This window comes from Ursus americanus, chromosome 12 (genome assembly GCF_024610735.1).
Source record: "Ursus americanus isolate L20-20 chromosome 12, mUrsAme1.1.p, whole genome shotgun sequence".
In the NCBI taxonomy this organism is placed as follows: Eukaryota; Metazoa; Chordata; class Mammalia; order Carnivora; family Ursidae; genus Ursus; species Ursus americanus.
In genome coordinates this window covers 51150241-51164995 of record NC_142138.1, presented here as the reverse complement: position 1 = coordinate 51164995, position 14755 = coordinate 51150241, and the positions used below count along the sequence as shown (strand labels likewise).

Below are 14755 nucleotides of genomic sequence, written 5' to 3'. Positions count from 1 at the left end.
TTGATGGTACATTTTTATGCTGGCAAATACATTTTCTGATACAAAGGCACTTTGAAAACCCAATATGGTTTGGTTCATAAGTTTGCAAGGTACAAACAATTTTACAAACATATGATTATACTGAAGAATGTCAACCATTGTGACATTACATATAAAACGATATCCATTTCTTTCTTTTTTTTTTTAATAACACTAGTTTTGTGGAAATGAAAGCAGTGGTTTCCAGCAGCTTCAGTGAAGACTTTCCAGGTGACCGGAAGCCCAGAATTTGAATTCGTACTGGCTAGGATGACAACTGGGAGTAAGGGCATTTTTGAAATGGAAAAAAAAAAAAAAAAAAAAAGTAAACAAAAAATAACATCCTGGGACAAAACTACAAACATCAGAAATCAAAATGGTTTGGAGGGAAGAGCACAAGAGACAAGCCCAAAAGTCCAGGAGAGATCCTCTTAATTCTGCTCCCTTAGCTGTGAGCTCCTGGCAGAGCACAACTGCTGACGCTACCCGGTCTACTTGGCACTGGGGAGTTGTAGTGACGACTTTTCTGTTTTAAAAAGCTAGGTACGACGTTTTGGATTGTACAGTACCGGAAATATTAGGTCCCCCAAAAAGGACAATTTCTTTTCATTCATTACATGGCCGCGAAGTCAATCTGTACATAGAGCTGTCTCACTCCAGCCTAAAAAGTTAAAAAAAAAAAAAAAATCAAAAAATCAAACCAGTAGCAGACTATGTATTTCAGAAAAGTAATAGAAAAAAAAAAACTCTCATTTTTTTGGAAAAAGGAAAGCATTATTTTTCTTTTCTGCCTCTGGAAAATAATTCGCCATTCTTTTCAGAAAGGGCCAGTAATTTTATCTTAGAAAGAAGTATATTCATAATTGCAAAAAGATCCTCCATTTACCTCTATAGAAGAAAGCCATACTATTGATTACAAACCGTGTCCAAGTGAAATCTGGAACAATGAGGTTACCCATCTACTGTTACTCTGCTAGAGAACAGCACAGTGCTTGCCTAAATGGCTACTAAAATCATAAATCCATCCAGTCTCAATCTTCCTGTGACAGACGATGACTAAATACTTAAGTATGACCATCTGCTGGTTATTTAATTACATTCTAACACCTCTTTTCACTTTTGGATATGAACTTGCTATTCAAGAACTGCTCTCAAAATTGCTCCCAGCTCTCCTATATTATCAAGTGTTGTGTATTTGCTGTCTACAATTCCTTTTCTCTTTTCTCTCTTGAATGCACTTCAACTGAACTTTTGCCACCCACCACTTTGCAAAGCTGTTCGTCAGGGTCACCTCCAAGTTGCTCAGACCAGTGCTCACCTGTCAGTCCTCTTAGCATTTAGTCTAAACGGCGACAACAAAGGTGCGCCCTCTTACCTACTGAAACACTTTCTCTCGCTGGGCTTTCAGAGAATACTCACTGGTGACCTTTACCTCAATTATCAGTCTTCCTCAATCTCCTTTGGTGGTTCTTCCTCCTACCTTTGAGCACTAAGCACTGAAATACCTAAAGGCTCAGTCATCAGATTCCTCCTTTTTCTTCATTTGTTCCCTAGCTGATCTCATCTAGCACCCAGACATTTAGTACCATCTACACGCTCACACCTCCCACACCTGTATCCCCCACTGGAACCTGCCTACCATCTACCAGGACGGCTGGCAAGTATTAAAACAACACTACTTCCTCCCCTCAAGCCTCTGATCTTGTATCTTCTACAGCTCAATGCCATCCTCGATGTTACAACTTAAAAGACCTTTCTTTCTCACACCCAACCCATTAAGAAAACCTGTTTGCCTTACTTTCAAAGTAGCCCGATCCCAGAACCTGACCATTTTACATTGCTGTGTTCACTGTTGCTCACGCCTTATAATGTAATCTTTACAAAACAAGGATTTCGTCTTTTTTTTTCCATTGCTGATTCCTAGTACCTCAAATAGTGCCTGGCACATAGGAAGTGATCAATAAATGCTTATTGGATGAACAGAAATTCTATTAAATTCCTTCTTTCAAATAAAAATAACTTTTTAAAATTAAAGCATACAGTACTTACAATAAGCATTTTCTTGTCAGTACCATGAAATGTTAGGGAAATTAGAATATTAATGGAAAGGGAAAAAAAACAGAGTGCGGGATAAAAATCTTTTAGCACTACCTTCTTAATGTAATTTCTAGCATGGCTTCTTTTCCTGGCATTCAAATCGGCGGGTTCTGCACAGCACTAATGAATGTGTGAGAGCAGCACAACTACTCAAATGGGATAAAAAGCTGGGTAGACCCTAGAAGCTTACCAGCACAGAAAAGGTTTTAGCTTTCTTGCCTCATTAATAATAATAATAATAATAATAATAAAATTAAATTAAAACATCCTTGCTGTGGTCAAGTTAAAGCTCTGTAATTCAAAATTGTTATTTGTTATTCAAATTTATGGAAACTACATTTAATAGCAGCCTTTCCTTAAAGAGGCTTATGGCAGAAAAAAGACAGATCTTAATATCTGCGTGATTTTGAGCTAAGATTTAAAACCAAACCTCAGTTTTTTCTTACTTTAAAAGCATTGATAAATACCAAGTCTACTTATCTCACAAAATTGTTATATGTTTATCCAATATTTGACAAGTATTTAATAAGCCCTTGTTACATCTCAGGTACCACTGTAAGGATTATATGTGAATATATGAGAAAGGATTTCATATGCTATAAAAGGCTATTAAAATAAATTATTGATTCATTGTAAATATATCTGATTTACTCAACCCACACAGTCTCTGAAATGACTAAGGAACTCTTCTGGAAAATCTATGTATATCTAATCTTGAGATAAAAACAACTGCCCAAGTAAATTGGCTTAATTCCTTTTCTCTTTTAACAAAATTGTTAATGAAAGTAAAATGGTCGAAGTAAGTTGGGCCCCTATTACTACCCTGCCACTTCCCTCAGCCGCAGCCCTGATACAGAGAAGATGGTAATAAGAAATGAGATTAGCCCAAGGCAATAAAAAAGAGGAAAAACAAAGAGGCTGGATAAACTGATCTTTGCATAATCATGAGTTAATTACTCAAGCTTATAACTTTCCCCTGAGGGGCTACAGCTTTACATAAAAGCTCAGTCTAACAGAAAAAGTCATTTTGCTTCATCCAGCTGTCCTGAGGGGGACAGCTTCAAGTTTTCCAGCTTCCCATGTTTCTTTCTCAGCTTCCTTCAAAGTAGAGAGAAAAGAAGAATTTCCAAAGAATCCTATAGTGAGCCACCTACTCCCTGAATGCAAACTAGGTTTTCTCTACAGTTTATCCACACCATAAAGACAAGACAAATCCTCTAGCAGAGCAAAGCAGGGCTCAGTTGCATCGAACATTCTACCACTAGGATGGCACCAGCAATCGGAGACTGGTCTTTAAAACCCTTGTCTTTAACAAGTGAAAACCATATAACATTCATTGTGTCTTATGTCATGAGAGTCATGTAAACCATAATCCAGTCAACACTTTTTCAGTCGGTAAGACTTACTTTTAACACATGCACTCCTAAGAAAATCAGTGTTAATCTGGTGCCATAGACTAGAATAGCCTCATTGTTCATATTCATTGTTATGGAAAGGAAAACAGAGCAGGAATTAAAAAAAAAAAAAAAGGAAAAGAAAGAGAAAGAAAGAAAAGAAAAGAAAAAAAACACACACAGGATTGGCTATAGAAAATTATTGGTTTGTCTGTATTCTCTACCAATTCCACAGGAACTTCCTACTTTAGTTTTTGACATAGAACATTAATCTTTATCCTTTTAAAATGAGGTCTTGAAAACTGCTTTAGCCTTCCATGTGAAACCTAAATTATCTCAGAATTAGTGAAACAGTGAGTGAATATGACGAAATTATAAGTCATGAGCAGTAACTTGGGGCCCGGGTTCCTTTTTCTATAAATTGCGCGTTAACAGCACCTGTTTCGAAGGAGGCTGGAGTGACGCGTTCAGCAGCTGTCACAGTGCCTGGCGCGTGGTGGGCTCATTGAAGGCCCAGCCGCCGTTGCCGCTGCTGTTCCTGCCCTCCACCAACCAACCAGTGAGGGCTTAACCCTTGTGGATTAATTAAAAACTACGAACCTAGGGAACCTGTTGGCCTCCCATCCCATGGCTGTTTACTCCAACCCCCTCCGAGGTTAGGTTCTGGTGGGCATCAAGCACATACGATGAAGAAAATGGAAAGCTGGCTAAGGGGAGTTGCAGAGTTGGCAAGCAGAATTGGCACTTATGACAGATGAAAATCTACAGACAGGTAAACAAACAGAAAGGGTGGAAGACTAGTTAGCGCCCTGGAGAGGCGGAAGTAGCTTCTCCCACTCGGGGCCCTTACCCTCCGGCAGACAGGAGGCTGGGCGGGGTCAGCGGTCAGGCAGAAAGGGATCAGGAGCATGGAGGGCTGGGGAGGTTCCTGAAACTTGGTGAGCTCCCATTTGGGCATGTGAGGAGGATTTCTGGTTCCTTCCTGGCTATCAGTGTGAACTTCTATTTTGAGGCTACAGGCTAGAGCACAAAAAGGCAAAAGCAGGAAGCTGGGGGTTCAGGACTTAACATGCATAACAGAAATAGGCAGGAGAGGACAAAAGATGAAAGAAATCAAGATAGAAGTTCTATCAGGGGGGCGTTTGGGTGGCTTAAGCATCTGCCTTTGGCTCAGGTCATGATCCCAGAGTCCTGGGATCGAGCCCCCATTGGGCTCCCTGCTCAGCGGGGAGCCTGCTTCTCCCTCTCCTTCTACTGCTCTCCCTGCTTGTGCTCTTTCACTTTCTCTGTCAAATAAATAAATAAAATCTTAAAAAAAAAAAAAAGACATTCTATCAAGGAGTAGAAAGCATGTTTTAGGCTTGTCTTCTATGCTTTGTGGAACTGAAGAGGGCAACGAAACAAGCATATTCTAGATTTTTCTTCAAACATTATTTCTAACAAACAGTATATTAAAAAAAATTAACAGATGATATCAGCAAGTTTAAAAGATACATAAAATGTTAAATTGCCATCTTAATCTTCTTGTTCATACACTAAATATAAAAAATAAGTTTTTTATTTCATCAATTCCCAAATGATAATTCATTTTTAAAAAGTTAGTGCAGGGGAGAATGGGAGAAAGAACTTTTTCTATGCCAACAGAAAACCTTGTAGTGTAAAAATTGGATTATCCCTTACCTAATAATCCCTAAGGAACCTAAGTTCACCAATTCACTTACTTTACTCTATTCATGCACAGCTTTAGCTGGCCGTTAAAGACTGATACCATGGAAAATGAGAATAAAACGGACATGCCTATTATATAGTCCTAAAATAGTCATGAAGCTGATGTTTTCAGTTTAAAGTCGTCTTCATAGATATTTTAACAAGAACAAATTTTTAAAGTAAAAATTATCACTTAAATTTTGATTTCAGATCAGTTATAAGAGGTGTCTGGGTGGCTCAGTTGGTTAAGCATCTGTCTTTGGCTCAGGTCATGATCCTAGGGTCCTGGGATCGAGCCCCGCATTGGGCTCCTTGCTCAGCAGGGAGCCTGCTTCTCCCTCTGCCTGCTGTTCGTTCCCCCTGCTTGTGCTCTCTCTCTCTCTCTGTGTCAGATAAATACATAAAATCTTTTTAAAAAATCAGTTATAAGAAAGACGCCTGAAAATGTCATGAAACCAAAAGTGTAACTTACTACTGAGGAAATCCTTCTTTTAGTCTTCAATTCTGCATATGTCGGAACTAAAACAATGATCACTAAGCTACTTTAAAATCATTAAAAGTATGAAATGAAAGTCATGAGTAGGGTGATTCCGGCTCCCCTTTGGAAAAAAATGTGTGGAACTATCTTCACTGCAAGGTCCGGCTCTGCAAGGAATGAAATAGAGTGGGCTTGACCTTGGCTGATGAAAAGGCTAAAAATATTTTTCAGAGCTTAAAAATTCAAACCCCAAATACAGTTTCCAAAACCAAAGAAGCCTCTGAATAAACTTTCAACTTCAGCCATTTTAAAAGCCAAGGTGTCTACGGTTGCCAGAAGAAGCCTCCTCCATCTACTTCAGATACAACCTCAGCAACTCCTAAGCACGGGCACAGCTGCTGGAGCGCTTCTACACCTAGAAACGGCATTCCTTTTCAGAGGGAAAACCGCGACTAAGTGCCCAAGTCTTCGGAGAGTACTGCGGCCTGTCCTGGAGGTCAACAGAAGCTAACACAGGAGGGTGGAAGGACACAGTCTAACTAGGAGACAAGGGTAAAGGAGAGAACAATGATCTAGAATGACAGTGAAAAAGCAAGGTTACTGCAGCCACATTCTCCTTTTGCCTCTAAAACACCTCCTGTTGTAGCGATGTGAGAAGGATTCAGACATACTGTGAAGGGCTTGCATGCCTCATTATGACAGGAAAGTCATACAGACTTGGGGTGCCCGCGAAAGAAGAGACCTAGTTCTTAAAATTCTGGAGTACGTGGTACCAGCATACTGTTTTGTAGTAGAGTTAAGTCTTGCTGTTGCCTACACATAAAATTATTTCATTACTTATTCCCAAAGGAACATAACCATACATTTCTCATTATTAGAGAAGAGGGATCATTAGTTTATGCTAAGATCCTGAATTTAAACAGCATATTATGTTCTGTTGTTCATGTCTGAAGATACGATGTATCTGTTTCTCTCCCTCTCGTCCTTTTTCTCTCCTTCTTTCCGTGTGTGTGTGTGTGTGTGTGTGTCTGTCTGTCTCTGTCTACTTCTATATATCATTACCATCTTTTTATGCTGTGGTTAAAAAGACCAATGAGAACCCAACCATATTTTTCCATACTTAGCACACTTATGTAAAGATGGTGTTGGTCAAATCAGTTATAAGAATTTGTTTATTCAACAAATTTATTATACATGTACATTTTTCTAAGCACTGAGAATGCAAAATCAGGATGTTTGGAAGAAACCTGTAGATAAATATGTATATCACAAGGTAAAGTTGTGCAGCTCAGAGGGGTCTTTAGGCTTCAAAGCGAAAGTAACAACTGAACTGGACCTTTATGTTAGGGTACGAGCTTTGTCCTGCACAGAAAACTAAACAGTGTAGACGGGTATGAAGTATATGGGAATGAACAGCGGGAGGCTTGAAAAAGTTAATGGGGCCATGCTAGAAAGTTTGGGTTTTATCCTGGTGGCAATGAGGAACCTCCAAAGTTTTTGGTTTTCAACTTTATTTTGAAAAAATAAAATCACCTGTATTCACCAATTGCTAATATTTTGCCACATTTGCTTTATTTCTCTATTAAGTATATTTATTTATAATCTTTTTATTTCTGTTGAAACATTTGAAAATTAGACATCCTGATCCTTTGCCACTAAATCCTTCACCATGGATCTGCTAAGAATGGGAACATTCTTCGATAACCATAATCCATTGTCGCACCCAAGAAATCTAACACCTACACAATTATTATGAGCTATTATGCAGTCCATATTCAAATTTCCCAGTTACCCAATAATTTCCTCTGTGCTTTTTTTTTCTTCCAGTCTAAGATTCAATCAAAGATAACACATTGCATTTAATTGTGAAGTCTCCTCTAATCTAGCACCACCCCCCACTGTGTGTCAGTAACACTGACACTTGGTGAGAATCTAGGCTAACAGTCTTGTAGAAGTTTCTATAAGCTGGGTTTGTCTGGTGGTTTGCTAGTGATTAGATTCACGTTAACCATTTCCGGCAAAAGTACCACACACTCTCACTGCGTCACAACAGGAGGCACATGCCAGTTCTTAAGCACACATTTTGAAGGCATGGAAACAGTTCTTCATCAGATCTATGTGTTAGATAGTTTTGGCAGCAGTGTCGACATCTAGATTTTTTGCCAAATATTTCCAGCAAACTAGAATGAAAAAAGTGTCTGTATTCTCTTACTCTCTACTTAGATGTTCCTGACATGATGTTCTTACTCTCCCAACAGATACAGAATAACATATATCACTTTTACGGTGATTATCAGTCATATGACTATATCAACTCAAGACAGCACAAGCATCCAGTGAAATGATTCGGCTGCAGGCACACACTGACTGATTTATGATTCCAAATACGACAGCATATTAAGCTTTTAAATCACACAGAACTATGGCTTTGCTATCACACAAAAATGTTAACATAGTCTACTCTTAGCTAAAGCCACTGACAAGGCATTACTCTTATTCCAAATGCTATTTTAGTTCTTGGCTTTAAACAGCATTTAACATGTCTTATAAGGAGTATACGGTAAAGGAGAATCTAAAGGAATTCAAATCTGTATAATGAGAGAACAGGACTACCTTTCTTAAGAGTATTAACTAAAATAAGAGCTCCCAATTTTGGTTGTATGGTTGAAAAAAATCCTTTCCTCATAGTATTGGGTGTGTGTATATACATATATTTACATATATATATATATATTTAACATGTTAAGTAGTAAATATTTTTTAAACTAGTAAATAAGATAAATTCAAAGATCCTTAAGTTAATGAAAAAGTCATACCTGAGTAAAAATATTATGTGTTTGGCTTAAAATCCACCTGGCATCAGCATCAGGGGCTACTACTAATTTCAAGGTCCCAACATAAACATCAGAACATAAGGTCCAGAAGTGCTGTTCTTGTAAACTATAAACTCCTTGCAACTGCTGCACCTGAAACAGAAAGGGCAGATATTAACATCGTAATCAAATACAAGGACCCCCTTATTTAATATGTATGCTCTTTTATTATTATTATTATTATACAGTTCAGTAAACTGCTATTTAGATTATTAATTTAATACTATTATTATGCAACATATCAGTAACATGGATTCTATTCTCTATTTCAAAGGAGGGGTCGGAGATTACGTGAGTTAATTAACAAGTACTTATTGAGTACTCCTTACGTGCCATGACAGGTGTTTGGGAAATGTGAATGATCACGTGCCAAAATTTGTAGGGCACAGCTGAGAGACCACCAAACAGTAATTTACACTTCAAGTACATTGATCAGAAAACAAGTATAGGGGCGCCTGGGTGGCACAGCGGTTAAGCGTCTGCCTTCGGCTCAGGGCGTGATCCCGGCGATCTGGGATCGAGCCCCACATCAGGCTCCTCTGCTATGAGCCTGCTTCTTCCTCTCCCACTCCCCCTGCCTGTGTTCCCTCTCTCGCTGGCTGTCTCTATCTCTGTCAAATAAATAAAATCTTAAAAAAAAAAAAAAAAAAAAGAAAACAAGTATAAACTCATTTGCGTTTAGAAACTAGAAGAACAACAAGAGTAAACTCAAAGAAATAGGAAGGAAGGAAATACAGGACAGAAATCAATGGTCCAGAGACTTAGAAACTATTAGAATTCATAGTATCAAAAGACTAGTTCTTTGAAAGATTACTGAGGTCGAGAAGTCAGCGTTTCTCAAAGGGGGCATATTTTGGACAGGACACTTCTTCCCTGTGTCAGAAACTAAAGGACACTTTGCATCCCCACGGAGCTAAATACCAACATATACTCTTCTCTGAATCATGTGACAACAAAAAAGAGAAGGACGTCTCTCAGTTTTTCCAATGGCTCCTTAAGGTTTCCATAGCCTAAGGCTGACAACCACTGGCAAGACAAACTCTGATGGAGGTTTAAAAAAAAAAAAAAAAAAGCAAAAACAGAATGAAAAAGAACAACTCAAATAACAGAATTTAAAAACCATAAAAGGGAATACTATATGAATGTGTAGCCTGTGAATACACCAAGTATTGCCACTAAGTGAATCCAAACTCTCCAAACATCTCTACTGCTATCAGCCTAGCTGAAGACAGCATTATCTCTAGTCTGGATGATTCTAACAGTGAGAGTGTGATAATATATGATAACAACTGGTCTATTTCGTGTTTGCACCATTTCCATCTATTCTCATCACAGTATCCCAAGTGCCAGCCTTTTACTTCAGGTCAGATGCTGCCACTTGCCTGTTTCAAATCCTCCGATGGCGTCCCACCTTACTCTGAATAAAAACAAAGCTTTCGCAATGACTTACACGGGCCCACGTCACGTGGCCGGCTTGTTATGATCACCTCCTCTCCTACTAGATGTCCCCTTGCTCTCTCTTCCTCAGCTAAACCAGCCTCCTCACCGTTGGCTGAAGTCCAGCGCGCTCCTGCCACGGGGTACTTGCCACTCTCTCTCCCTGAAGTGTACCTTCCTCCCGATTGCTACTTGGTCCATTTTGTTTGGGTTTTTACTCGGATGTCATCTTCTCAGTAAGCTACTGTAAAACTCCTGTACTCTCGGTCTCCTGTTACTCTATGTAAAATAATAATGTTTGCACTTTCACATTTCTATGTTTTACTTTTTGGAGCATAATATCATACAGTGCATTATTCATTTATATTATTCAAATTTTTTATTGCCTGTTTCTTCAGCAGAACTTAAGTTCAAAAGGGCAGGGAATTTTTTTTTTTTTAATGTTTTGTTTCCTTAGCATCTAAAACAGTGCCTGGCCCAAGTAAGTGCTTAGTAAACTCCGTGTTTGTGTGTGTGTGTGTGTGTGTGTGTGTAATATATACACATACACACACACAAAATAAAAACACAATTTTGAAAACCTAGACAAAATGGATAAGGTTCTGGAAATATAGAAAATGTCATAATAAAAAAAAGAAAATGACATGAGAAAAAAACAGAAAACGTGACAGGACCATTAAAAATTGAAAAGGTTAAAAAAAATTTGAAAAGGTTAAAAAAAAATTGAAAAGGTAGAGGTTAATATCCAAAATATAAAAGGAACTCATACAACTCAATAGCAAAAAGCCAAACTATCTGATTAAAAAATGGACAGAGGATGGGAACAGACATTTTTCCAGATAAGACATACAGATGGCCAACAGTGAAACGTGCTCAACTCACTAATCATCAGGGAAATGCAAATCAAAACCACAATGAAAACCACCTCACACCTGTTAGAATGCCTATTATCAAAAACACAAGATCCTTTTCAATTCTGAGATTCTCTGATTTTTTTGTTTAAGATTTTATTTATTTATTTGACAGAGAGAGAGACAGCCAGCGAGAGAGGGAACACAAGCCGGGGGAGGAGAGGAAGAAGCAGACTCCCAGCGGAGCAGGGAGCCCGATGCGGGGCTCGATCCCGGGACCCTGGGACTGTGCCCTGAGCCGAAGGCAGACACTCAATGACTGAGCCGCCCAGGCGCCCCATGACTTTTAAGTAACCTATTTGGGATGTTAATTAAGAAGAAGTTGAACTTAGAGCTATCAAAATATTCATTTTTTATCAGAATTTGATCAATGTAGGCATTATTTTCTATAAACTCCAAAACAGTTGGTAGGAAATTTGAGACAATACCAACTGTGGCCTTTTTAAAAACTGCTTTTACTGGGAAAAGAAGTCAAGGAGGACTGTTTCTTCCTCTTTCAGGACTCTGATGACATAGTGGCTTGAACCTGATATCACTCTACAAGTTTCTAATGGCATCCTCATGGGATGGTCTACTGTAAATGAAACAACCGACTGAATAGATCTCTTCTACCTCTAAGAACGCAAGTACTCTAGTAGCTAAGACTAAGGAATGTTCCTATACCAGCTGGCTTTAACTCTCCTCACGTTAAACAGTATGGGAAAGGTGGAGTCATAGATGCTTTTCCTATTCTGACAATGTGGTATAATAGAAAGGGCATGAGCTTCCAAGTCAGAGGGATATGGATTAGAATTCTGGTTTAGCCACAAGCATTTGTGACCTTGGATGGGTTACCTAAATTCTCCAAGCCTCAATTTTACCTATGGAAAGGAAGATAAAACTGAGCCGGTATGGATATGGTGAAGACCAGACACCATATACAGAAAACAATTAGTACATGGACCACCTTATAGTAAGCATTCAATAAGTTGCCCCTTTCTCTTCCACAGTTATGATAACTACCCTACCTTAAAATGATAACCATAAATGTCAAATGGGCAACACTTCACTTTTTCTATCTAAAAAAAACCTCTTTTACACCTTCTCCTTTTTCTTTTCTCTCTTCTCTTCTCCTCTTTTCTTTCTCCCTTCTTTCTTTTCTTCTTTCCTTCAAGATTTTATTTATTTGACAGAGCACAAGCAGGCAGAGCAGCAGGCAGAGGGAGAGCAAGGAGGAGAAGCAGGCTCCTTCCTGAGCAAAGAAGCCTATGCGTGGCTTAATCCCAGGACCCTGGGATCATGACCTGAGCCAAAGGCAGATGCTTAACCTCTTGAGCCAGCCAGGCGCCCCTCCTCTGGCATTCTAGTCTGTTGATTACACTGCCTTATAAATGATAAACTACAAGTACATAAAATCCCTTATCCGGTACCACCGAATCCACCAGCGGACCGTCATCTATGTCAGCACTTCCTGCCTCCCCTCCAGGGATACAGTACCCCTGGTTCCCCTCTACACTGAATTACTCCCAGTGCTTCTGGTTCTATCCTTTTCTTTCTTTTCTTCCTTTAGAGAAAGAAAGAGTGCGTGCGTGCGCACAAGCGGGGAGAGAAGGCCAGCCACCCAGGCACCCAAGGTTCGATCCTTTTTTATCTTCTCAAGAACGTCATTCTTCCAACGACCACCTTTACTACCGTATCACTGATTTCTTCCTCTAGGATGGCCCGTTCCTCTCAGTAACAAACATGCTCTAGCACTGTGTAATATGGAAATCACCAGACATATGTGGCTATTTAAATACAGAGGAATTAAACTACATTAAAAAATCAATTGTGCTAGCCATACTTCAGGTGCTCAGTAGCCACATTTTGCTTGTGATTTCCATACTGGGCACTGCAGATTATATAATATTTCCATTACTGGGGAAAGTTCTATGGGACAGCACTATTCCAGAATATCCTATTTTAAAAAACTAACAGCCCCTCCCCTGATACTACGTCCATACTCAGGCTGTCAACTCATTTCTCTGCTCTCTTTAACAGCCACACTTCTTAAAAGAGTTGTCTGTAGCGACTACCTCTACTTCCCCAATTCATTTTCTCCTTAATATCTACTCAAGTCGTGCTCTCCTGTCCAAACTGCTCTGAAACTGGTCTCATCCGAGTTATTAGCACTGTTCATGATACCAGGCAATGATCACTTCTCTGTTCCTGCCTTGCTTGCCCCACAGAAAGTGGATCACTGCTTCCTTCTTCAGCTCTGAGACACTAAGCTCTTCTGGTTTTCCAGCTCCCTTCCTAACCACTCCCTTTCCTGGCCTTCCATCACCTGTGTGCAAACCTGGAGCTGAAAGTAAAGCTAAAAAGGAAAGAGCTTAATTCTCCCAAGGGAATCTCACAGAATCCCAGTATTTTAAATATTATTCATAGATTGATAACTCAAAACTCTTCCTAGTCCTAATCTTTCGCAAAAACACCAGATTTGCATACCCAACTACTTCACCGACATTTCCCCTCAGAGTATAGAAGACATTTCAGTTTTAACATATCCAGAATAGAACTCGATTTGGGGGGATTTTCCATCCTCAAATCTGCATCAACACAACCTTAATCTTAACAAATGGTACCGGCATCTACCCAGTTGAGAGTCAACACTTTTTCTCCCCTCCACTAAGATAATCCATCTCCAAGAATTTATCCCGGATGTGTCCTTACCTCCATCTTCACTGCTCCCTCGGTAGTCCTAGCCACCATTTCTCCCCACTTAGATGACAAGAGCCTCATAACTGGTTTTCTTTGCTTTCATTCTCTCTAGAATTTGTTCACCAGTAGCAAGCAGAATAATCTTTTAAAAACATAAGTTTTATGACATGCTTCCTGCCTAAAAACTTTCTAATACTTCCCATGGATTTAAATTAAATCTAAACCTCTAATAAGACCCAAATCTCTGTATGATCTGGCCCCTACTATTCTCTCCAGCCTTTCCAGCCACTCGTCCCTTTATTGATTATGCTTTAGCCACAGTGGCCTTTTCTTCTGGTCTTCACAAGTCTAAATCAGTTCCAGCCGTAGAACTTCTGCATTTGCACAAAGCGTTCCTTTGCCTGAAACACTCTTCTCCAGGATTTTCATAAGGCTGCTCCTTCTTGTCATCAAGGTTTCAGTTTCCTAGAATATGACTTCCTTAGTGAATCTAAGCTAACCATCCATGTCTACCACATCACTTTTTAAATTTCTATTATAATAACTATCATGGATATTTTTTTATTTATCAATTTATTGTTTAGTGCCTGTTCTTCCCCACTAGACTGTAAACTCTGAGCACAGACACGCTGTCTGTCTTGCTTACCTTTATAACCTTAGTACCTTATTAGAATATCTGGCACAAAGTAGGGGCTCAAAAAATATGTTGGATAAATGCTAATATCATTTGCTATTCGTATCTGTATTTTAAAAGAACTGCTCAAATTTAAATGAGGACAATTTCTACCACATTTCCTTTAGTAAAGTTCAATATTTTCCAATGATTTTATTTTGGTTTGTATAAATGGCATTCATGGTTAGCATTCAATCTTGGAAGAAATACTAAATTATACACATATGCTACCCATATTTGTAAAAGTTAAAAACCCTAACAGCTTGGAAACAACATAAAACCTAATGGTTTGGAAGCTTTGAAACTTACCCTCTGATAGCACTGAGGCAGAGTACTTTCCAACACTGGAGGAGTTCTCTGCATTAATATTCCAACAGACTCTCTTAAAAGAGGAATAACACTAAAGAAAAGGAAGAAAAAATTTGTTAAAGCCACATTCTGACAATCCCATTCTGCAAGAAATAACTCTCTATACTAGAATATAACAA

The 14755-nt window shown here is 39.0% G+C and overlaps 1 protein-coding gene across 1 annotated transcript in view; it reads right to left on the bottom strand.

Annotated features, from left to right (window-relative positions):
- Window positions 1–322: 322 nt before the first annotated feature.
- SLC30A7 (solute carrier family 30 member 7) overlaps window positions 323–14755 on the bottom strand; it is an 84814-nt gene continuing 70381 nt past the window's right edge. Inside the window, exons 9-11 of the mRNA XM_087866134.1 lie at window positions 14577–14667; window positions 8511–8660; window positions 323–679 (exon numbers count right to left, since the gene is read on the bottom strand). Of these exons, the coding sequence (XP_087722260.1) occupies window positions 632–679; window positions 8511–8660; window positions 14577–14667 (289 nt within the window). The 3' untranslated portion in view covers window positions 323–631. The remainder of the gene's footprint in view (window positions 680–8510; window positions 8661–14576; window positions 14668–14755) is intronic.